A 25,793-nucleotide genomic window follows, 5' to 3' on the forward strand; every position below is an offset into this window, starting at 1 on the left:
TGTCAGGTTGGTATTCATTCCCTACTGCTCTGCTAGAGCTGCTGTTCTCAGAGATATGACAAGACCAACAGATCCCAACCAGCTCCTGTGAACAAAGGAGGCAGAATCCATTTTCAGAGATGGCCAGCAGGCTCTGAGTAGGAACCCAGTCCTGTAGTCCAGATTTTGATAAGCCCTTTACAAACTGTTGCCTTTGCAAGTCAAGTCAACCTTAGACCCACAGTGAACACAAAGAAGAGCTCTTGGGGTTCACTGTCCATTAGGGGTGTAACGGTATATCGTGGGATGAAATTTTGCGATCCAACAACGTGACGATAGGCATTGTGGTGGTGAAAAATTGTTCCCCATATCAAGTAAAGCTTATCAATTAGCTGCGCCACCAAAATGTAGGCTACTCTTTGTTTTCATTTACATACTTTAAACGCCAGAGGGCGGAATCAGTAATCCTAGATCCTAGTTTGCCTGACGGGAGTTATGACATCATTGACACCGACGTTCACCTACGTTCACTCGAGACCCGGATGAGCCAGGTGTATAGCGTGCAACAGGAAATCGAAATACACTCATTACGTTACATAACATTATCACTGTTATTTTGAAAGAGACAGAGGTAAGTGTTATGAGACATTCTCAAATTTTCTATCCAGTCTGTTTCCTCAACATTGCGGTTGTTCCTACCAGTTCTGCGGTCTCGGCCTGGCCCAAATGCTGCGGTTAAAAGTATCAAGTCCATGCAGTGGAAAAATAGAATATGACGCAGTGGGGGTTTATTAAGATCTTATGGATAAATTGATGCCTCTGGTTACTGGTGTTGCTGGTGTGTAAACTGAAAACACAGGCAATGGTTTTCGCCATATTGGTCTGAAGTAAACATTACTATGGTTACAGACATTATTTACAACCACTGCGAGGTCGGAGGAGTGGAGTGACTCCTGTTAACCCGTACAGACGCAGTGGTAATTTTACTCCGTTCTGCTCCAGTGTGAACCAGACATATGCAAATTCACTCTCATTCATAAATTCGGTTGTCACTACCAAATTCTGGCAGTGTGTATGTAGCTAACTGTCAAAGGTGTCAGCTGCTGCCTGAAAATGTCGACTTGCTAATTTTCTTTAAAAAATAAAAATAAAACATGTCCTCCTAGGTTAGAAAATCAGTGTCTGAACATATTTGTTGTTTTAATTTAAGTTTAAGTTTTGTGGCCTGCCTGGCCAACTGAGGTGTTTGGAGAATGTTAGATCAACCATGTTCAGACATTTGCACAAATTGTAAAGAGGACATCCTTGTTTAGACATTTTATTTTAATTTACAATTTGTTTCATTTAGACAAGCATCCCCTGATTTATTTTATTCAACAGATTCTATTATTTGCTTTTTGCATTGAAAAATATGTAACAAAGAAATAAACCATTATAAAAGAAACTGTAGGAATAAGTTAAACTTCAAGTTGAAAATACTGTTTTTTTGACATTTTATGTCTAACCAATAAGGAAAGAATCTTCTACAATCATAATTTGTTTCCATTTAAACTTTGTTAAAAATATCGTCATCGTATCGAACCGTGAAGCCTGTACCGTGTATCGTACCGAACCGTGAGCTGAGTGTATCGTTACACCCCTACTGTCCATCACATCCCAGGCAAGCATAATGCCACAGCCAACTTCCTAACCCTGTCATACTCCTGTCACCTGTCCTAGCGAGATTCCACAAAGAAGGTGGGATGGTTGAAACAGATTTCCAGTAATAAGGAAGATTACAAGGTAAAGGCTGATGAAATGTCAAAGCGCTTCCTCCAAAGGGGCTATGAGACAGTAGTGGTTGATCGGGCCCTAAATAAACCAAATATTGATAGACAACTGTTACTACAACCCCCCTCTCCGGGAACCTGTAGATAACAGAATCACTTTTGTTTCCATGTATAATAATGTCTCTAAAGAGGGAAGATGCATTCTTAAGGAAGTTTGGGGGATTTTAAAATGTCTATGGGGCATTACAGCCATCTAAACCCTGTTTCTATTACAAATGGGGTAAAAAAAAAAAAAACCCAACAACTGTGGCCCATGTCACCTGTTTCATGCATACTAAACCTACCAGGGATACCAACTGGCTCTTACAAGAAGTGATGGGAAATCACAGATGTGGTAATTGTACACACTGTTTGAACACTTACAATACTATAATGTTTAACCGCCCACAAAATCATTGAGAAATATAAAGAATTCATTAACTGTATGTCCACTCACGTAATTTATATCTTAAAGTGCCCTTGTGGGCCTACATATATTGGCCAAACCAAAAAAATCAGAAATTCTGAATTTCTGAGCATAAGGCAGCCATAAGAAATGGAAACATGGATTATGTAATAGTAAAGAGAACAACCAGGGCAAAACCATGGATCACTTCTCTCAAATTTATCTGCATTGCTAGAATCCTCCCCGACCCACAAGGCGGTAGCATAATCAAACAATTATTGAAAAAATAATTTTATTGGATCTTTACTTTAACAAGCATGTAATTTGTGATAAGCTGCGACCAGCTACGTCCAGGGATCCAGATCATAGCTGGGTGCTTATGAAATCAAGTCCTTTTCAGTTCTAGCCATCAAGCATACTGTTTGACTATTGCCAACAGTAGGCTTCACACATACAGGCCTACACACAAAAACTTAGAGAGAGAAGAAAGAGAGAGAGAGAGGGGGGGGGGGGGGGGGGGGGGGGCGAAGGAGGGAGGGAGGGGGAGAGTGAGAGAGAGAGAGAGACACAGAGAGAGAATTATGTGTATACAGTCTGTTTTGACAAGTAATCATTTCAATGCCCATTAATGAGTGGTCATTTTATAAATGTGGCACATTTGGGAATTAGGTTGCGACTGTTTAACCATAGGCCTAGACATTTTGGGGGAAGCTAGTCTCAATCCAGAAAGCATGGATTAAGGTTAGGTTCCATTTCCGTTACAAATTTAAAATCTGGCAGCACTGGTAATCATATGAAACCACAATGAAATGTTTTTTGCTTCATTGTTAACCAACAGATTTGATCCACTCAGCAGCCAATCAGGTATTCAGCAAGATGAATATGATGAACCAATCAGAAACCTGACAGATATGGCATGATGTAGGAAATCTTGCTCTTGATGAATCTATTAAGTCTGCTGTCGCTTCAATAAGAATTGCAGTAGAGAAGAAGCAGAACAAATGATGGAGCTAGGAGCAGAGAATATGATGGTGTATCTTCTAAATGTTGTCCTGCTCTGTAATCTGTGTAAGTGACAAATTTCCTTGTGGGATCTTCTCATGAATATCTATATACAAATGTGATTATATGATTTAGGATTTCTGCTTTTCTGTTTGTTTCAGGTGTGGCACAGATCAGTGACATCTATCAACCTGTTTCTTTCCAAACTGCGAAGCTGGGAGACACAGTTACTATTGAATGTCAGATAAACAGTGTTATGAGAAAACGACTATGGTACAAATTAACTACTGGGAGGAGACTACAATGTGTGGCATCAATAGATACTTTTTATAATCTGACAAAATTTGGCGATCAGTACAATCAATTTAATCATCGTCACACAGTAGCATTTGACACCATCCAAAATGACTTGAGCATATCTGCTACAACGTGGGAGGACACTGGCACATATTACTGTGGAGCATTACATTTGAACTCCATTGAATTTGGAACAGGAACCTTTCTGATGATAAAAGGTGTTTTATCTGTGCAATTTACCATTAAACTTGCATCCCAAGCTAAATTAACATGAATGTGAACATGTCAGTGATCACAGTTCATTTGGTTTCTTTCCCAAGGTCCAAAGATGAACAGCGACTCTGTTGTTCAGCAGCCAGTGTCTACGTCAGTCCAGCCAGGAGACTCTGTAACTCTCAACTGTTCTGTTCACACTGGCAACTGTGCAGGGAAATACAGTAGTGTCTTTTGGCTGAAAAACTCACAAAATTCTGGTCCGGAAATCATTTACTCCTCTGGCAATAAGAGCGATAACTGTGAGAAGACTGAGACTGGCTCTCAACAAACTAGCTGTGTCTACAACCTTCCCAAGAAGAACCTCAGCTCTGCCGATGCTGGAACCTACTACTGCGTTGTGGCTTCATGTCGGGAGATCCTGTTTGGAAATGGGACTGAGCTCAATATTAAAGGTAAGAGCTAAATCTAAGAATTAAAGCTAAAGATAAGTGAAGGGTTTTATTCCAAGATGCTATAGATATATATAGATATATAGATTTTGAGGAGATAAAACTACCTGGAATGCATGATTTAATAAATTAAAAAATACATATGACCCCATCCTCACTTATTTTAGCCTTTTCTTAACAGAGGTCTTAATAGCCAATAACTTAAATTATACATCTCAAAAAAATTGGATATTAATGTCTGCAATCATTCTGAGAGAGTATAAATCAGCTAAAAAGCTAAAATACTGTTTGTTCATTGTCTTTGCTGTGAAGGAAATTCCACCTTGAACTCACCACTTGACCTGCGTCCAACTGTTGTTGCACTGGCTTTGTCAAACATCGTTCTTGGGATGGCAACACTTCTACTTGTATGGGCACTTTGCAAGAGTCGGAGCAAAGATCCCACAGGTAGTACAAATTATGCATTATAATCATTAGCTGTACATCTGTATCAGAAGCTACGGAAGAGGATTAGGGCCACATGTGAAAAATGTATTTGAGTTCTGAGTTTAAAGTCAGAATTCTGACTTTAAACTCAGAACTCAAATACATTTTTCACATGTGGCCCTAATCCTCTTCCGTAAGAAGCAGAGTGACACATTCTCTTATATTCTGTAGCAAATGGTATTGACAGTAGTTATCTTTGATTCTCTCTTCAGAGGAAACTGATGGATCTTCTGAAGGCAATCAGGTAATGCAAGCCATTTTTTGTTATTACCATCAGCCAAAAGTTCTCTTACATACTGTAACATTAAGTGTGTCTCAGTGAAAAGCTCAGCACCCACATTGCCAGATGTAAACATTGCATGGCCTATCTGTCTGTTTTCCATTATACCTTTCTGTCTCAAAGTGTCAGAACAAGTCTCTAATACTTTATTTCCATTTCCGTCTTCCTCAGACTAGTGATGCAGTTCACTATGCAGCAGTGAGTTTGGCTCCCAGAAGCTCCTCCTCCAGGCCAGCCACAGTGAAACACAGTAGAGACGCTGTATTGTATTCTGAGGTCAGGTACCATCAATAGGACTGAGAAGTTTAGTCCTGGACAGGTGGAGATATGAGGGAGGATGGACATCAAATGCATATCTCTTTACTTTGTACATAAGAAGGTTAAAATATGACTAAAGACGTCTTGTGAGAGGATTGGAGGGCGTCCGATCATCCGGCAGCAGAACCCTCCAGGTCCAGAGCAAACCACAAATCACTGTGCCGGCAGAGTAAGGTGGAGCTGGGTCAGTCGTGCATAATTTGTTTACCGTTCCTTATTCTTCGCTTGGGAAGATCTAATGTTGGTGAGTCCGGCTTTTTCTGGACGGAGCGAAACTGCTGGAGACAGTGGGTGCATTTAATTTGGCCAAAATGCATCGTATGCTCTGTCCTCGCAGTCTCAACTCTTTGCTGACTCGTCATCCAGAAATGAACCGCCATCTTTAAGGATGTTCCACATGGTTAAAAGACACAAGAATGAGCCTTCATGTGTCCTCACTTCTGTCCACCAATGAGGTGTGGCCATACCATCAGAAATGTGTACAAAACATGACATAAAATCTATTTATCTATTAAATCTTTCTTGTGAATAGTATTTGTGTGGGTTGCTATGGAATTTTACTTTGGGGATAATAAATTCTGACTAAACTTAACAGCTTTTCATTGTCTATTTTGCACATTATGTTCTTACAGCTAGATCTATGGTCATTTAGGTGTATAAAAGAGTAAAACTTCGGTTCATTGCTAGTGAGATGTCAAATAACCTACATGATCATTGCCTAACCCGAGTCGCAAAAGCATAACACACAGACACACATCAGCTTACGAAATTTTACGTATTCTACCTCCATGAGGTAGACGAGGCTCATTAGAGGTTGACATACTGTAGATGAATTACACATTAATCTTAACTTTGTGAAACGTTTCTATGTGGATGAAACTAGACGGCCATCATCCGTGGAGGGGAATGGAATACTGTGCAGTGTGTAGTTTAGTGGTAAGGTGTATATAATAGCAGGAAAACGTAAGTGATAATAGTGATAATACAAGTCACTCACATTTCTATATCGTGATATAGAATATTTATAGATTTATAGATATAGAATACTTTATAGATATAGAATACTTAAATATTTTTATTAAGACCATGAATATGCTTAAAATGCTACAATCAAAATCTATGCATTTTTCCCCCATAAAGTATAATTTCTTGTTGAATCATTATCATTATTTGTTGAACAATGTCAGTACAGTTTATGAACACAGACATCAAAGTCAAGTTTCAGCCTTTAACATGTGTTCTCACTCCTGTGGTGAAGGTGGTGTGAACTTCAGTGAGCGAGTTTCCATTGGTGGAAACTTAAGTACTTACAGAGCTTGAACACAGGAAGATTGGCCTGTAGCCCACAGGGTCTTGCAGTTCAGCCAGCCTGGTCTCATGAAATTTTGTGAAATGAGCGCAATATCTTAAAATACAAACAACATGCTCTGTACACAAAAAGTGAAAGAAATATGTTTCCACACCAGGAATGGATTATGTGGATGAGACACAACTGTTACGGCCGTGGCCGTACCCCCAGAAGATTCCCTAGTGTTTCCTTGTGCTCCCCTGTCTGTCTCTCTCTCTGTCTATGTTTTGTTTGCATGGTCTCCCTTCCTCGTTCTCCTGGCTCCCGGCTCTGCTCATCCTGCACACCTCTCTGCAATCGGCTCATCACCTCTCCCAGTCTGCTCACCTACCTCTCATCAGCTCATCTGCCTGCAGTATAGCTACCCCGGCTCTTCAACCATTCTTCGCCAGATTGTTGTTTCAACCTCAGTGGTACAGGGCTGCCACGCATTGAGCGTGAGACTCACGCAACTGACACTTTTCACACGCTCTCACACCACAAGTCCATTTTCTCATGCAGTAAAAAACAAATTCATAACAGATAACATCGCGGCGCGAAAAAAGGACACTGACAGCGCACGGACAGACAAGACAGAGCAGCACCGTGCAGCAGCGAGTTATTCAGACCATCAGGGGGAAAGCGAGAAATATGCACAAATCTATTATATTGTAATTTATTCCCATGCATGCTGCTCAGAGTCTCAGTCAGCGGTTCTTCTGCGTCTCTCCCTCTCCTCTCTCACCGTGCGCACGCAGGCAGGAGTGAGAGTGAGTAATAATTTCTTCCATGCCTCATGACCAACTTGTTTCACATTCTTATGACTGGAATGGGATATGAGATATGGCTGTTCAAATTCTAGCCACTTCTAAGCATTTTATCTGATAATCACAACACCACGTGGTCAATCAGCAGTTCGGTGGCCATTATGGCTGTCCTTCTACCATTGGAGCACATTTTGGAAAAAATGGCAGGGCGGTTATGTTTAAACCGGTAATGAGCTCTCCAGTGCCCCTATGTTGTTTAATTGGGCCAATAATGGAGGGTTTGCCTCCGTTATTGTGTTATGTGAATCCGTTTGGAAGTTATATGCGTTTTTGTGAGAGGCCACACCCACTGCCACATCCTTTGGCAGTTAAAGCAGTTAAAATCCTACATAGCACGTTTTGAACAAGCTGGAGACATTAGAGAGTTTTAGTAGATAACAGAAAAAACACTTCTTTTTTTTTTTTTTTCTTTTGAAGTGGAAAAAATGTCAACCACAATAAGTAGGTTTGAAGCAAGCTGCTGAGTTCAGAAATCAGGAATCAATTCTATGAGACCTTCAGATCGGCCTCTCATTTATTTTTAAAATTTGTCTCTTCACAACATCACAGGTTACAGTCTGGATTCTAGCTTTGGAAGAGTCATGTTCTCAATTATGGAGTGAACTGTCTAAAATATTTTTCCATTGCTCCCTATCCCTAGTAAAGCTAACCAGTCAATACTAGTTGGACAGATAATATTATGCTTGCATACCAGTTATCTGGTCTGCATAACTTTGAAAGCTGTACATATCGGGCTGCCTTCCTGGTGATCAGAGCATGACTGGACTCTGCTGTATCTTAAACCAATGTTCATGTATGCAGGTATTTCCTGTTTCACTGATTTTAAAACTAATGTTCGGATGTGGAGTCATTTTATGGTTCAGATACTTCTATCCATGTGTCTTTTCAAGGACCAGAATTGACACTGTAGGGGGCTGTGACCATGTCTTCAATGTTGCCTAAAAAGGACATTCAATGTCAGTTCTGGTGGGCCAATCAAATAGAGTCTTGTCTCTGAAGAGTGGAGCACGTATGGAGATTCTCTCAGTTCTACACAGAAATTTTGACACGATGACGCCGCCGAAGTTTGCTTTTTATCTGACATGTCTATTCTTGGGGAGAATGAGTAAGTTGTGCCTTTTTGCACTGCATTTTGTATCACTTAGACTGTGTGCTCAGTCTTCATATGATTGCTTCTAATATTTTTTTTATGTATTCTGCAATACAGTATGTACATTACAATTTTCTCAAGATCATGTTATAACATTAATTGTGCATTTGCTTTATCTCTGTTTCTATTTTAGCTCATATGACAACTCTGAGACAATCCTCATCTGTACATCAGGAGAGTGGTCTTATATCAGTTAATGTTGGAGACAACGTGACTTTACAATGCTTCTGTGAAGGTGATGTAGCGGCGATGTTTTACTGGTATAAGCAAACACTGGGACAGAAACCAAAGCTTGTGTCTACCTTCTATAAGCATGATAAAAAAGGCAGTTTTCATGATGAGTTTAAGTACGATCCACGCTTCATACTGGAAACTGGAAATGGTAAGAATCACTTGAAGATCTCAGATTTGCATCTTTCAGACTCAGCAACTTATTTCTGCGCAAGTAGCTATTCCTATGAGTTGACATTTGTGGAGGGAGCTATTCTCAGTGTAAAGGGTTCGGGTTCGAACATCCAAGCTTTCATCCACCAGCCAGCGTCTGAGACCATCCAGCCAGGAGGCTCTGTGACTCTGAACTGTACAGTACACACTGGGACCTGTGACGGAGAACACAGTGTTTACTGGTTCAGAAGCTCAGGAGAATCTCGTCCAGCAATCATTTACACCCATGGAGTCAGGAATGATCAGTGTGAGAGGAAACCCAAGACACAAACACAGACCTGTGTCTACAACTTCCCAATGAAGAGCCTGAATCTTTCTGATGCTGGGACCGACTACTGTGCTGTGGTCTCATGTGGGGAGATACTGTTTGGAAATGGGACCAAGATGGACATTGAACGTAAGTCACATTTAGCAGAGGCTGTCTCATTTCACAAATAGTTGTGATTACTCCCTCCCCAAATCACATAAACAGATAAGAAAGCTAAAAATGTTGCAATGTGTCCTAATGTCTGGATCTCTGCAGATGGGGTGGATTCTCTTGTCTTAGTGTATCTCTTGAGTGTGGCAGTGGCATTCACCACCATCCTTGTTGTTATTCTGGCTTTTTCGGTGTACAAGATGAACAATAGAAACTGTTGCCAGTGCACAGGTAATTCATATTCTTTGTATTTGATAGCATATATTCACTGTACATGGCATTTCAGTAAGAAGGCTTTTCATTCTGTCTACTTTTTCATACCCAGATTCTCAACCAAGAAATTCAGTTGCCTCTGACGTAAGTCTTTTCTATTTACATCAACTGTTGTATTACTGTACCAAGATATTTTTATAGCACTGCAATTAAGTGTTTCTGTGGGCTTCTGTCGTATTTGTCTCATGTGTTACATTATTATTGGAACTAACAGATTTATTTTTTACCAGGCCCAAGATGCAGACAACCTTCATTACGCTGCTTTAAGTGAAAACAAATCCAACAGATCAAGAAGACAGAGGGACAACACCAAGACTGAATGTGTGTACTCCAGCATAAGGCAGTAGAGCTGGGCATGTTTCATCTGTACTTTGATTGATCAGGCTTTGCTTCTGTGTTACTATTTTTATTAGTGCCTCTCTATAAAGGTAATGTAGACTTTCCAGAAATAGGAACAGTTTTGTCAAAGTGATTTCATCTAAATATGATGACTGTAAAGCCTTGCCTTGCAATAAACTGAGAAAACTTATGTCAGAGGGCTTCTTTGAAGTGATTTCTGATGTGAAAGGTGCAATCACTTCCACTATCACTATACCTGTAGGTTACAATGCAGAGAAGAACTACATTCACACCACTGTGGTGTGAATAAGCAGCCAAGCAGCTGGCTATGGCCAGCACCCTCGTCTACTGTCAGGTACCGCCAGGTAAAAGCGGTACAGGTGCCAGAAGGTGGGGAAAGACAGCCACACACACACAGCTGTACGAAGCATGACCCACAGACTCAAAGGAGACATATTCAGCCACGCACACATTCATACAGACTGCAGACAGTCAGTGAAATGATGCTGAAAGACAAAGAGACATCCCTAGACTAGGTTTCCAATGGCCGCTTCCTATGTTAATGCTGTCTAGTGTAAAGTAAAAGAAGAGACTGTGTTGGTCCCAAATTAGACAGGTTACAGTTGGTTGAATGACAGTGACACTAGACAGGTTTTGAGTTTGGATTTGAAGATTTTCAACGAATTAGCTTCCCTAATATTCCCCAGAGAGGTCTGCTATTCCACAGTGGTGTCTGGTGGTGAAGTTTGGCTCTAGACCTATCTCATAACACACATGCACAAACCAGAGCACAGTAACAACACATAGGGGCTCATTCATAAAACTTACCGGCAGGTTAGAGGCAGATACCTCACAGTGGGTGTTTTCTCATTCATGAACATGAAATATTGGGACATTATTAGCGTTACTTTTTTCCTCGTACTTCCACCCGTTTTGATCATTTACATATTGTGAGCACGATTCATAAAAGCAGACAGCGCTGCAAAAAATACCATCCGCTCTAGTTAGATGGTACATTGTAGAAATTAATGTTAACTAATGAAAACAAATTTTAACTATGAGAAAAACAAAACAATAGATGAGTTACATTGTGTCCCAGAGCATGAATTATTATTGTAAACATGAAAGTGTTAAATAAGTATGATTCACACACTGGTTTTGCAATCATTAATTACCGCTCTGATGGTGGTTATAAAAGCTATCTGATATGATATATCTCCTGTGTAGCACCTTGAGATGTCATTGTATTTTAAAGTGTGCTACATTAATAAAATTCATTGTTATTAGTTATTACTATTATTATGATTTGGTTTATCATGATGAAAAAGAGAAGATGGCCATACGCATATCCCATACATTTTTTAGCACCTGCTGTACCTAATGTTAAAGAAACAGAACTCGGCACACTGCTGCCAACACTCCAATATATTTATTTATCTGTGATAGGTCTTCATCAGGTCATGATCACCACTTATGATCAATTCATAATTTCAGTCAGTAATATCATAAACATTCGATTTATCATGGCCAACATTGCAGCAGCAGGAGTGCATGAGGGGGAGGGTGACACGTCTATGCTGCCCATGGCACTGACACACAGGTGGACAGGTGTTACATATGCAAAGGTTAATTAACATGTTGGTCGCAGTGTTTGCGCACCGCTATTCTGTTACCGTGGAGTTTTATGAATGAGCCCCATGTTTCATGTAGCATACTCACAACAACAATATATTCTTCTTATTATTATTTTTCTGTGCGTTTTTTTGCTCACCTGTAACTCAAAAACCATTCATGCTACACATACCGTTCTTATATCAAAACATGCAGAATTCTTTGTAGATGTGTGCAAATTATTTGCATATATTAGCATATTTAATGAGTTATTGCAGATTTAGAGTTTTTTTTTTAAATGTCTTTGTCATGTATCTCCTCCTACAGTTTTAATGCCACAAAGACGGCCCATATGTCACCGTGCGGAATTCTTTGTAGATGTGTGCTATGGCTTTTATTTATGATACTCCTCATACTTTTTGATTTATTAATTATTAAAACAAATTCCATAGACATCCATTGTATTTATAACTCAGCCTCTGTATACAGTACAAACTCCATTCAAATTGCAAAATGCTCAGTACGGCATACTGATCAAACATGCATGCATTCATAATCATAGCATTTATAGATTATGAGTAATAAGATACAGGCGTGTCTATGGCCTTCCATCCGCTTCCATGATATTTGTAACTCAGCCACTGTATACAGTAGAAACTCCATTCAAATTTCAAAATGCTCACTACAGCATACTGATCAACCGTTCATAAGCTCATAATGATGACATGTATAGTTTATGAGTTATAAAATACATGGCTGTCTATGGCCTTCCATCCACTTCCATGATATTTAGAACTCAGCCACTGCATACAGTAGAAACTCCATTCAAATTGTTTAACCACCCACAGAAACATAATAAAATAAATAATAATAAAAAATATAGAAATAATTATTGCACAGTTGAATTATTGCACAAAAAATCGGTATTGCACAGTTAAATATAGTTATAAGTTATGGGGTTATAAACTGCTGACAGGGATGAAATAAGTCCAAGAGCCAGTCTATTGACTCAGAGTGTCTGACACTCTGAGGGAGGAGTTGAAAAGTTTGATGGCCACAGGCAGGAATGAGTTCCTGTGACGCTCTGTGGTGCATCTCGGTGGAATGAGTCTTGCACTGAATGTGCTCCTGTGCTTGACCAGCACGTCATGGAGTGGGTGGGAGACATTATCCAAGATGCCATGTAACTTGGACAGCATCCTCCTCTGTGACAATGCCACCAGAGAGTCCAGCTCCACCCCCACAATGTCACTGGCCTTGCGGATCAGTTTGTTGAGTCTGTTGGCGTCTGCTGCCCTCAACCTGCTGCCCCAGCACACAGGAGAGCACTGGCCACCACAGACTCATAAAACATCCTCAGCATTGTCCGGCAGATGTTGAAGGACCTCAGCCTCCTCAAAAAGTAGAGACGGCTCTGGCCTTTCTTGTAGAGGGCTTCAGTGTTCTTAGCCCAGTTCAGTTTATTATCAGTGTACACTCCCAGGTACTTGTAGTCCTCCACAATGTCCACACTGACCCCCTCGATGGAAACAGGGGTCACCGGTGCCTTGGCCCTCCTCAGATCCACAACCAGCTCCTTTGTCTTTGCCACGCTGAGCTGCAGATGGTTCTGCTCACACCATGTGACAAAGTTTCCCACCACAGCCCTATACTCAGCCTCCTCACCCTTGCTGATACATCCAACTATAGCAGAGTCATCAGAGAACTTCTGAAGATGGCAGGACTCTGTGTGGTAGTTGAAGTCCGTGGTGTAGAGGGTGAAGAGGAATGGAGACAGGACTGTCGCTACCTGCGGGGCCCTAGTGTTGCTGACCACTCTGTCCGACACACAGTGTTGCAAACATACTGTGGTCTGCCAGTCAGGTAGTTGACAATCCAGGACACGAGGGGGGCATCCACCTACATCGCTGTCAGCTTCTCACCCAATAGAGCCGGCCGGATGATGTTGAAAGCACTGGAGAAGTCAAAAAACATGACCCTCACAGTGCTCGCCGGTTTGTCCAGGTGGGCGTAGGTGCGGTTTAGCAGATAAATGATGGCGTCCTCAACTCCAAGTCGGGGCTGGTAGGCGAACTGGAGGGGGTCCAAGAGTGACTTGACCATGGGTCGGAGCTGCTCCAGGACAAGTCTCTCCAGGGTCTTCATGATGTGGGAGGTCAACGCCACCGGTCTGTAGTCCTTGGAGCCAGTGGGATGCGGCGTCTTTGGCACAGGAACGAGAGAGCTGTATGCATCCTTCACGTTAAAGTGCCCATATATCGGCCAAAACAAAAAAACCCCAGAAATTCTGAATTGCTGAGCATAAGGCAGCCATAAACATTGGAAACATGGATTATGCAACAGATAAAGAAAACAACCAGTATAACCTATAAAGAGCAAAACCATGGATCACTTCACTCTCAAATTTATCTGCATTGCTAGAATCCTCCCCAACCCACAAGGCGGTAGCATAATCAAACAATTATTGAAAAAATAATTTTATTGGATTTTTACCTTAACAAGCATGTAATTTGTGATAAGCTGTGACCAGCTAGATGCTTTGAGAAGGACCAGGCCAGCCAGGACATTTAGAGGGGAACTCTAGATGACTTGTAATTTTATTTGGTTGTTTGTTTGGTGTGTGTTTTGATTATTTCCCCGTTCCCATGCTGTGTTGGATTTCTCTGCCTCTGCGATGTATGTAACATTTGTGTCTGATAGTCTTATCTGGATTGTTATTTGTTTAGTTTCTTTTGCATGTTTTTTTTTTTTGTCCCCTTTTCCCTTTACCCTTCGAGAGGTCCTTTTGTCCTCTTGCTGGGCCGTCATTGTAAATAAGAATTTGTTCTTAATTGACCTGCCTGGTTAAATAAAGGTTAAATAAAATTTAAAAAAAAATAGATCAGGTCCAGGAATCCAGATCATAGCAGGGTGCTTATGAAAGGAAGTCCTTCTCAGTTCTAGCCATCAATCATACTGCTTGATTATTGCCAATAGTAGGCTACACACACAGAGAGAGACAGACAGAGACGGAGGGAGAGAGAGAGTTCTGTGTATACAGTCTGTATACACTTTTGACAAGTAATAATTTTCATGATAATCAATGCCCATTAATGAGCGGTCATTTTATAAATGTGGCACATTTGGGATAAGGTTGCTGTTTAGCCGTAGGCCTAGACATTTTGGGGGAAGCTAGCCCATCTCAGTCCAAAAAGCATGGGTTAGGGTTAGGTTCAATTTCTGTTACAAATTTAAATTCTGGCACTGTTATTCATATGAAACCACAATGAAATGTTTTTTGCTACATTGTTAACCAACTTATTTCATCCAATCAGCAGCCAATCAGGTCCTTTTAAGATGAATATGATGAACCAATCAGATGCTTGCCAGATCTGGCATGATGTAGGAAATGCTGCTCTTGATGAATCTATTAAGACTGCTGCCGCTTCAATAAGTCAGAAGGGTTAGGGTTGCAGTAGAGAAGAAGCAGAACGAATGATGGAGCTAGGAGCACAGAAGATAATGATGTATCTTCTTAATGTTTTCCTGCTCTGTAATGTTTGTAAGTAACACATTTCCACTTATGTGATCTTTTCATGAGAGTCTACACACATAGAGTTGATTATATGATGTGATTATATATTTAAACTTCCTGATTTTCTGTTTGTTTCAGGTGTGGCACAATTCATCTCTCAGCCTGTTTCTTTGAAAATTGTGGAGGTGAATGACCCGGTTACTATTGAATGTCACTTAAACATTAGTAGTAGAAAAATAGTATGGTACAAATTAACTACAGGGAGGGAACTACATCGTGTGGCAACAATAGATATTTACAATAATCAGACTAAATTTGGCGATCAATACAATCAATTTAATCATCGTTACACCATCAAAAATGACTTGAGCATATATGCTACAACGTGGGAGGACACTGGTACATACTACTGTGGAGTGTTACATTTTAACAAAATTGAATTTGGACAAGGAACCTTTTTGATGATAAAAGGTATGTTATCTGTGCAGTTTACCATCAAACCTAATTATACTCACATCCCAAGGTAAATTAACACGACTGTTAACATGATGTCAGTGATCACAGTTCATTTGGTTTCTTCCCCAAGGTCCAAAGATGAACAGTGACTCTGTTGTTCAGCAGCCAGTGTCTAAGTCAGTCCAGCCAGGAGACTCTGTAACTCTCAACTGTTCTGTTCACACTGGCAACTGTGCAGGGGAATACACTAGTGTCTTTTGGCTGAAAAACTCACAAAATTCTGGTCCAGAAATGATTTACTCCTCTGGAAATACTAATGACAGCTGTAAGAAGACTGAGACTGACTCTCAACAAACTAGCTGTGTCTACAACCTTCCCAAGAAGAACCTCAGCTCTGCCGATGCTGGAACCTACTACTGCGTTGTGGCTTCATGTGGGGAGATCCTGTTTGGAAATGGGACCGAGCTTAATATTAAAAGTAAGAGCTAAAGCTAAGAGTTAAAGCTAAAGATAAGTGAAGGGTTTAAATATATTGATTTTGAGGAGATAAAATTACCTGGAATGCATGATTTAAAACAGTACATATGACCCCATCCTAAATTATGTTAGCATTTTCTTAACAAAGGTCTTAATAAGCAATAACTTAAATAATAGAAATTGGAGATAATAGGAGAAATTGGACATTAATGTCTGCAATCATTCTGGGAGAGTCAGGATTTTTTTTTTTTTTTTCAAATAGTGGCTAGTTCACTTACAGCATTTTTTATTCAAAAGCTAAATAAAAGACTGTTTGTTCATTGTCTTTGCTGTGAAGGAAATTCCACCTTGAACTCACCACTTGACCTGCGTCCAACTGTTGTTGCACTGGCTTTGTCAAACATCGTTCTTGGGATGGCAACACTTCTACTTGTATGGGCACTTTGCAAGAGTCGGAGCAAAGATCCCACAGGTATTACAAATTATGCATTATAATCATTAGCTGTACATCTGTGTCAGAAGCAGAGTGACACATTATCTTATATTCTGTAGCAAATGGTATTGACAGTAGTTATCTTTGATTCTCTCTTCAGATGAAACTGATGGATCTTCTGAAGGCAATCAGGTAATGCAAGCCAATTTTTGGTATTACCATCAACCAAAAGTTCTCTTACATACTGTAACATTAAGTGTGTCTTGATGAAAGCTCAGCACCCACACTGCCACATGTAAACATTGCATGGTCTACCTGTCTGCTTTCCATTATACCTGTCTCAACTGTCGGAACAAATCTCTAATACTTTATTTCCATTTCCATCTTCCTCAGACTAGTGATGCAGTTCACTATGCAGCAGTGAGTTTGGCTCCCAGAAGCTCCTCCTCCAGGCCAGCCACAGTGAAACACAGTAGAGACGCTGTATTGTATTCTGAGGTCAGGCACCGTGAACAGGACTGAGAAGTTTAGTCCTGGACAGGTGGAGATATGAGGGAGAATGAATATTAAATGCATATCTCTTGTTGACTCTCGTACATAAAGAAGGTTATAATATGACCAAAGACCTCTCTCATGTTTTTTTGTGAAATGTGAACAAGCCAGCCACTTAGCACTTCATGATTGTAATTAAAGTTGGACTAGGCTACTGCAAACCTTTGCAGCTCCAAATGGCAGCAAGAGGTAACAGAGGAGGTAAGGGATTTTTAGGACTTCAATACCCAGAACAAGACAGTATTATCACATGTGGAAGAACATCATATGATGACAAGGACTAGGGGTTATTGAGTATAATTAAAGAGTTGTAAGTTTGAAGAGCTAGGTAAATACTATACAAACATGTTCTGCAGAGGTTATGGATTGCGGGTGTTGCAGGAGCCTTCATGTCTCCTCACTTCTGTCCACCAATGAGGCGTGGCCATACCATCAGAAATGTGTACAAAAAATGAAAATCTATCAAATCTTTATTGTGAATAGTATTTGTGTGGGTTGCTATGGAATTTTACTTCGGGGATAATAAATTCTGACTAAACTTAACAGCTTTTCATTGTCTATTTTGCACAGTATGTTCTAGATCTATGGTCATTTAGGTGTATAAAAGAGTGAAACATTGGTTCAGTGCTAGTGAGATGTCAAATAACCTACATGATCGTTGCCTAACCCGAGTCGCAAAAGCATAACGCACAGACACACATCAGCTTAAGAAATGTATTTTACGTATTCTACCTCCATGAGGTAGACGAGGCTCATTAGAGGTTGACATACTGTAGATGAATTACACATTAATCTTAACTTTGTGAAACGTTTCTATGTGGATGAAACTAGACGGCCATCATCCGTGCAGAGGAATGGAATACTGTGTGCAAGGAGCCTCAAACGCCACACTTCAAATGTCACTTCAGTGTGGGGCGTGCAGGGACATTCTATTTGACAGGACACCGTTCACTCGCTTCCTCTCCTCCTCTTGTCTTTTCCTCACTTCTCTGTGACCTTTCACCGAGGAGTCGAGGAAGAGACACGAGGTGCAGCGAGGAGAAATCGTTCTGTCATGGAAGGCACCCAGTGATTTAAGTTTAATTTCATCACTTCCTGTGAACATTGAAGTGACCACAAGCGAGTTTCTGTTCCATCCATTTGTGTCGGAAGGGTTGGATCTGATACGCAGCTATTTACTTCAATGCAGCCTGCTCCATCGGCCACAAATGCAGCATGATGCCAGATCTGAAATGGAGCTGGATCAGAGCTGCAACTTTCTAGATAGACATGGCTTCTATTTTTGCAGCTGTTTGTTGTGTATTTGTGCCAAATAAATCAGTAAACAAAATAGAGGATACATAAACCAATGTCACTGAAATAAATGTTTCAGATGAGGTTATCTATGGATAGTCGCTGAGAAGCCTTTTTTTATTTTTAGTTTTAGCTCAACCAGAAGCTAAATATAACAACTTGAGTTGTTTATCGAAAAATAAGCAAAACTAGATAATTTTGTTCACTTACTCATAGCTAAAATAGGCCCAACACAACCAGGAGACTGCAGTGGAACAAGAGCGGAACTGGTGTAGCAGCTTAAAATGCCGTGCTGCAACTGGGTCGCAACAAGTTTAGATATGCAAATCTACGCATGCTGTGTATTTTAGTGGTAAAGTATATAATAGCAGGAAAAACGTAATTGATAATACTGATAATACAAGTAACTGGCTCACATTTCTATATCGTGATATTCTTAAATCTTTTTATGTCCATGAAGATGCTTAAAATGCTACATTCAATTTATGTTGACTGTATGTTTGTATGTTTGAAAATCTGTGCATTCTTTCCTCCATGAAGTACCATATTTGTTGAATAATGCCAGTGTACAGTATATAAACACAAACACTACAATGTCAAAGTCAAGTTTCAGCCTTTAACTTGTGTTCTCACTCCTGTGGTGAAGGTGGTGTGAACTTCAGTGAGCGAGTTTCCATTGGTGGAAACTTAAGTACTTACAGAGCTTGAACACAGGAAGACTGGCCTGTAGCCTCAAGCCCACAGCGTCTTGCAGTTCAGCCAGCCTGGTCTCATGAAATTTTGTGAAATGAGCGCAATATCTTAAAATACAAACATGGTCTGTACACAAAAAGTGAGAGAAATATGTAGGAATGTATTACGTGGATGAGACACAACTAGAAACAGGAAGGAGTTTGACATTGAAACAGTGAAAGGTTGTGGAGGTCGGGGGCGGTTGAATTTTTCTTACTTTACCATGACCAATGCCTAACCCTAATCTTTAACTAACTTCCTCCCAAGTTTCCATTAATTAAACTTAACTTTAACCCCAACCTTAGTTAAAGTTGTTTACTTTATTTATTAAAAGGAATAGTTAGGTTTTTTTTCCTACTTGCCCAGAGTAAGACAAACTCGTGGATGCCATTTTTATGTCTCTGCGTGCAGTTTGGAATGGGAACAGTTAGCTTAGCTCAATTGCTGGAAGTCAATGCGATCAAGTAGCAGCTTCTCTCAAAAGTAGGGAAAAAAACCCGCTCAGTATATACAATAAATACAACATACTGGTCTTCCTCACAAAGCAATCACAAAGACTGATGGCGACATGGCTTGCTAAAAATTTCCTGAAAGTTTCGAGTTTACAGAAGTGTACTTTGCGAGAAGAGAGCGGGGGCAGAACCAAATGATACATTCCAGAAAACTGGGAACTGGAAAACTTCCCACTTCCCACCTCAATGTCCTACTTCCCACCTCAGAGCACTCAAGTGGTTGAGGTGGGAACCATGGAAGTATTATATTGGTGCTCAGAGAAGAGTCTCTACTAGGAATTACAAGTTGGAGGGCCGTTCATATGGATTTTTCCTATTCAGAAGTAGGAGGTTTTCCAGTTCCCAGTTGTCTTGAACGTACTATAAAAGACGTCTTGCAAGGAATGAGAAAGTGGAAAGGAGGTTGATCTGATATCATTTCTTTATTATTAGTTGAATTAACGACTTTATGAATATGTACATTACAATGTATGGCTTTTGCCCTATTGACCTTTGCCCATATGCTCTGTACCTCTTTGTGTAGCAGTCTGCAGTTCTCAGGAGGATAAAGAGTTGTTTTTGCTCTTGCAAACATACTGCTCTTGTTACTAAAGAAAATTATAGCATCCAAAACTAACACTTTTGTGATACTTTTGAAACTTAAGACATTACGCATAGTTATCACATGCTTAGCGGTGTGAGGAGACAGCATTACCCACGGGATTTGAACCTGCGATCTTAAGTGAGCACGGGGAGAACATGCAAACTCCACACAGAAAGGCCCCTTTTCATGATTTCACAATTTGTAGGAGGAGTAGCAAAAAAACAGTTTTGGACAAAATTCAAAATGGCAGAAAATCTACTTGGGCGGGCCTATATGGATGGATGCAGAATGTACCAAGGAATCCAGGGAAAGTGGAATTTTGATTGTGGCCCATACGGTTCAGAAGTTATAGGCCAAAACATAAAGTTGCTTGTTATAGCGCCACCATGAGGCCAATTGACGTGGATTTCGTAACCTGAGTAGCGGCTGAGACTTTGGACCTATCTGCCAAGTTTGGTTGCTGTAGCTCTTACGGTTTCTGAGATCCAGATACTTTTAGGGCAGAAGAAGAAGAAACGGTGGAATAATAATCCTAACAAAAACAATAGGGTTCCCAGCACTACGTGCTTGGACCCCTAATAATAATAATGATAACTAGACAGCACACAGTAGAGTGCATACTTCCGCCAATGCTATGCAGTTGTCAACATATGCCAGTTCCACATGTCGGGTTTTCAACAAAAGTTAATAATTTCTTCTATGCCTCATTACCACCTTGTTTTACATTTTCATGACTGGACCTGCAATGGGATATGAGATATGGCTGTTCAAATTCTAGCCACTTTTAAGCATTTTATCTGATAATCACAACGTGACATGGCCAATCAGCTCTTTATCTGTTCAGTGGCCATTATGGCTGCCCTTCTACAACTGGACCAAGTTTTGGAAAAAATGGCAGGGCGGTTATGTTTAAACCGGTAATGAGCTCTCCAGTGCCCCTATGTTGTTGAATTGGGCCAATAATGGAGGGTTTGCCTCCATTACTGTGTTATGTGAATCCGTTTGGAAGTTATATGCATTTTTGTGAGAGGCCACGCCCACTGCCACACCCTTTGGCAGTTAAAGCAGTTGGAGACATTAGAGAGTTTTAGTAGATGACAGAAAAAACACGTGAAATATTTTCTTTTGAAGTGGAAAAAATGTCAACCACAATAAGTAGGTTTGAAGCAAGCTGCTGAGTTCAGAAATCAGGAATCAATTCTGAGACCTTCAGATCGGCCTCTCATTTATTGTTCAAATTTGTCTCTTCACAACATCACAGGTTACAGTCTGGATTCTAGCTTTGGAAGAGTCATGTTCTCAAGTATGGATTGAACTGCCTAAAATATTTTTCCATTGTTCCCTATCCTTAGTAAAGATAACCAGTCAATACTAGTTGGACAGATAATATTATGCTTGCATACCAGTTATCTGGTCTGCATAACTTTGAAAGCTGTACATATCGGGCTGCCTTCCTGGTGATCAGAGCATGACTGGACTCTGCTGTATCTTAAACCAATGTTCATGTATACAGGTATTTTCTGTTTCACTGATTTTAAAACTAATGTTCGGATGTGGAGTCATTTTGTGGTTCAGATACCTCTATCCATGTGTCTTTTCAAGGACCAGAATTGACACTGTAGGGGGCTGTGACCATGTCTTCAATGTTGCCTAAAAAGGACATTCAATGTCAGTTCTGGTGGGCCAATCAAATAGAGTCTTGTCTCTGAAGAGTGGAGCACGTATGGAGATTCTCTCAGTTCTACACAGAAATTTTGACATGATGACACCTCCGTTTGCTTTTTATCTGACATGTCTATTCTTGGGGAGAATAAGTAAGTTGTGCCTTTTTGCACTGCATTTTGTATCACTTAGACTGTGTGTTCAATCTTCATATGATTGCTTCTAATATTTATTTATTTATTCTGCAATACAGTATGCACATTACAATTTTCTCAAGATCATGTTATAACATTAATTGTGCATTTGCTTTATCTCTGTTTCAGCTCATATGACAACTCTGAAACAATCCTCATCTGTACATCAGGAGAGTGGTCTTATATCAGTTAATGTTGGAGACAACGTGACTTTGCGATGCTTCTGTGAAGGTGATGTAGCAGTGATGTTTTACTGGTATAAGCAAACACTGGGACAGAAACCAAAGCTTGTGTCTACCTTCTATAAGCATGATAAAAATGGCAGTTTTTATGATGAGTTTAAGTACGATCCACGCTTCATACTGGACACTGGAAATGGTAAGAATCACTTGAAGATCTCAGATTTGCGTCTTTCAGACTCAGCAACTTATTTCTGCGCAAGTAGCTATTCCTATGAGTTTACATTTGCGGAGGGAGCTATTCTCAATGTAAAGGGTTCAGGTTCCAACATCCAAGCTTTCATCCACCAGCCAGCGTCTGAGACCATCCAGCCAGGACGCTCTGTGACTCTGAACTGTACAGTACACACTGGGACCTGTGACGGAGAACACAGTGTTTACTGGTTCAGAAGCTCAGGACAATCTCGTCCAGCAATCATTTACACCCATGGAGTCAGGAATGATCAGTGTGAGAGGAAACCCAAGACACAAACACAGACCTGTGTCTACAACTTCCCAATGAAGAGCCTGAATCTTTCTGATGCTGGGACCTACTACTGTGCTGTGGTCTCATGTGGGGAGATACTGTTTGGAAATGGGACCAAGATGGACACTGAACGTAAGTCACATTTTAGCAGAGGCTGTCTCATTTCACAAATAGTTGTGATTACTCCCTCACTAAACTTCAGATTAACATTAACAGAAAAAAACACTTTACAATGTGTCCTAATGTCTGGATCTCTGCAGATGGGGTGGATTCTCTTGTCTTAGTGTATCTCTTGAGTGTGGCAGTGGCATTCACCACCATCCTTGTTGTTATTCTGGCTTTTTCTGTGTACAAGATGAACAAGAGAAACTGTGGCCAATGCACAGGTAATTCATATTCTTTGTATTTGATCGCATATACAGTATTCACTGTACATGGCATTTTAATAAGAGGGCTTTTCATTGTGTCTATTTTTTCAAAAACAGATTCTCAACCAACAAGGTCAGTTGCCTCTACTCCAAATGTAGAGGTGAGTTACATCAACTGTTGTTTTACCATATCAAGATATGTTTATAGCACAGCAATAAAGTGTTTCTGTGGGTTTCTGTCATATTTCTCTCATATGCAATGTGTTACATTATTGTGATTTACTTCTTGTTACTTCTTGTTCTTGTTCTTGTTATTTCTTGTTACGAGGGCCAAGATGCAGACAACCTCCATTACGCTGCTATAAGTGCAAACAAGGACAACAGATCAAGAAGAAAGAGGGACAACACCAAGAGTGAATGTGTGTACTCCAGCATAAGGCAGTAGAGTTGGGCATCTTCCATCTGTACTTTGATTGATCAGGCTTTGTTTCTATATAACAGGGCATAATTTTATTAGTGCCTCTTTATAAGATAATTCCCCTGGTACTCCAACTTCAACATCAGAATCTAGAATCAGAATCAGAAGCCCAGTCTCTAAGAGGGCTGGCACAGAGAAGGAAGCCATTTAAACCTTCAGACCCTTCAGGTCTCAGATGTTGTGGTAATACTAAAATGAATTTAGTCCTGGAGAAAATAGTATCATACCAAGCCAAATGGATTACTTGGGGGCATGTAAATATTCAAGCATCATACCCAGGCAAGAACAAATACAGCATTTAATGGCTGATTCTAAACTGGACTTCATATGTTTTAAAGAGACATGGTTAAAACCATGAATTCCTCCTTCTGACCTGAATATCTAATATACAGACTTTTTTTTCGAAAGGATAAAGAGGAGGGAAGAGGTAGCAGTATGATTTATACAAAGGACCACCTTAATTGTAATCCCATTCAGTGGATAAATCCAAATAAATCTGGAATGTCTGGGTTTTAATGTCTTTCTTTTCCTGCATATGTCTATTGGTTTGTATCGTTCGCCATCATATCTGTTTTATGAGCACTTATACTAAATTCTTAATGAATGTGATTTCAACATAAATTGGTAAAGTAAAATATGTAAGAAAGATTTTAGAGATAATGTATTGTTTTAATCTGACCCAGATAATACAAGAATCAAATAGATTAACCCAGATATCCCACACACAATTAGACCTTGTGTTTACTAATAGACCTGAAGGAATAACCTGCTTACAGGTCTTTCTGATTGTAATATTATTTTGGTGGTTCCAAAATTTACTAGAAAGAGACTGAGTAATCATGTGAAAGTAAAACAGTATCAACAAAAAATTCCGAAAAGTGAAGAAAGTAATCTTGATTATGTTATGAGAAATATTGAGTGATCTGATCTGCTGTCCCGTGAAGATATAGAGTCTTGTCATATAACATGCATGTCAACCATTAACAGTGTGATAAACTCTTCTAGTAGAAAAAAGTCAACATAGGCATAGTATGTATAATAACTTTACCATGGATAAATGAGGAACTCAGAAGGCTGATTCAAGAGAGAGATAATGCCTTGAAAAAGTTTCTGGTATATGGTCACAATGAAGATAACATTTTGTTTAAATATCTCTGAAATAAGGTGCTAATGCTAGAATGTTAGAAAGGCTAAGGCAGATTTCTTTCTTGGAGTAATTAAAGATGCTAAAGGTAATGGTAAAATCATTTGGGAAACAAACTCATGGGAAGGTCAGTACATAAATCAGGTAATATTGACTTTAGTCAAAGAGTAAAGAGTAGTATTGAATAACTTTTTCTCCACACATAGCTGGTACAACAATGAGCTTTGGGTAAAGCGCAACTAAATCGGAAACTAGTAAATCTGTTTAAACAGAATGCGTTAGTAAGTTGGGCATAACCCCTATTATATTCCTATCAACTCACAGAGGCCAAATGGTTTGTATGGGGGACAGTCAGTCTGGCTTTCTTTTTATTTCTTTATGCTGGAGTTCCTCAATCAATGTTCTCTCTTATTCACTGTCTACATTAATGATTTGCCATTTATTGACCATAAGTGGATAATCAAATGTTTGCAGATGACACAGTTTTTTATATTTATGGGAAAAGTAAATTAGAAGTTGTCCAGAAACTAACAAATTAACAGTGTTTCTGAATGTGTTTCTGAAAAGTCTGTATGTATTTCTCTATACGGTCCGTACTACTCACCCTGATGTGACTGTAAATGGGGAAAAAATAACAATTGTGAATAATTTTAAGTACCTTGGTATACTGTAATTCTGGATTCTCATTTAACATTCAATAAACAAGTAAATAAAGATGCAAAAACCATTACTTTGGACTATTTAATTTCAGGCTAATTAGACCTTATCTTTCACTGCAGGCAGCCAAATTATACATGTATGGGATGATATTGAATATCTGAGGTAGTGCCTGACCTGTTGGTCCCAAACAGCAGGAGCTACCACTTAAGACCACTTGAATCTGCTCAAACAAACACTGAAAGTCTTGGACAGAAAGCATAAGAGTTACTATCATTGTCAGATCATTTCATGCATGACATGCATGTCTTATATATTCTTAATGGACCAGCTCCTCCAGTTCTAAGTGTTTATATTACACAGAATAATAAAAACTCCAGGCTAATGAGGGCAGTGACCAGGG

General features: G+C 39.8%; 1 protein-coding gene and 2 gene segments (V, D, J or C); all 3 read left to right on the top strand.

Moving 5' to 3' along the window:
- Positions 1 to 3,767: 3,767 nt before the first annotated feature.
- LOC139660902 (Ig kappa chain V region BS-5-like) lies at positions 3,768 to 5,818 on the top strand. The segment is given in 4 exon segments: positions 3,768 to 4,160; positions 4,470 to 4,604; positions 4,856 to 4,887; positions 5,095 to 5,818. Coding segments are annotated over 4 exon segments (630 nt in total).
- Positions 5,819 to 8,437: 2,619 nt separating this feature from the next.
- Positions 8,438 to 25,433, top strand: LOC139660904 (uncharacterized). 3 transcript variants are annotated; one of them, XM_071539178.1, is made up of 5 exons: positions 8,438 to 8,500; positions 8,679 to 9,386; positions 9,513 to 9,638; positions 9,733 to 9,764; positions 9,911 to 10,195. In XM_071539178.1, exons 1-5 carry the CDS (start codon positions 8,446 to 8,448, stop codon positions 10,025 to 10,027), a joined length of 1,038 nt encoding a protein of 345 aa, XP_071395279.1. In that variant the 5' UTR covers positions 8,438 to 8,445; the 3' UTR covers positions 10,028 to 10,195. The 3 variants fall into 3 exon arrangements, with proteins under 3 accessions (XP_071395279.1, XP_071395278.1, XP_071395277.1); XM_071539177.1 differs by lacking the exons at positions 8,679 to 9,386; positions 9,513 to 9,638; positions 9,733 to 9,764; positions 9,911 to 10,195 and adding exons at positions 22,168 to 22,875; positions 23,004 to 23,129; positions 23,229 to 23,272; positions 23,440 to 25,433 and having other exon boundaries at positions 8,439 to 8,500; XM_071539176.1 differs by lacking the exons at positions 8,438 to 8,500; positions 8,679 to 9,386; positions 9,513 to 9,638; positions 9,733 to 9,764; positions 9,911 to 10,195 and adding exons at positions 21,939 to 21,996; positions 22,168 to 22,875; positions 23,004 to 23,129; positions 23,229 to 23,272; positions 23,440 to 25,433.
- Positions 15,099 to 17,551, top strand: LOC139660906 (Ig kappa chain V region S211-like). The segment is given in 6 exon segments: positions 15,099 to 15,171; positions 15,283 to 15,329; positions 15,731 to 16,078; positions 16,415 to 16,549; positions 16,671 to 16,702; positions 16,904 to 17,551. Coding segments are annotated over 4 exon segments (636 nt in total).
- Positions 25,434 to 25,793: the final 360 nt, after the last annotated feature.

This window comes from Centroberyx affinis, unplaced genomic scaffold, assembly GCF_046629955.1.
Source record: "Centroberyx affinis isolate AG114_WGS23_722 - 3 ecotype Tasmania unplaced genomic scaffold, CSIRO-AGI_Caff_v1 ptg003420l_1, whole genome shotgun sequence".
NCBI classification, from domain to species: Eukaryota; Metazoa; Chordata; class Actinopteri; order Beryciformes; family Berycidae; genus Centroberyx; species Centroberyx affinis.

What these genes read in the sequence shown, in the direction of transcription:
- LOC139660904 (XM_071539177.1), top strand. Translation starts at nt 8,446, where the DNA reads ATGACGCCGCCGAAGTTTGCTTTTTATCTGACATGTCTATTCTTGGGG. An exon ending in TCTATTCTTGGGGAGAATGA is followed by an intron (nt 8,501 to 22,167) that starts GTAAGTTGTGCC and finishes TCTCTGTTTCAG; the next exon opens with CTCATATGACAACTCTGAAA. An exon ending in AAACTGTGGCCAATGCACAG is followed by an intron (nt 23,130 to 23,228) that starts GTAATTCATATT and finishes TTTCAAAAACAG; the next exon opens with ATTCTCAACCAACAAGGTCA.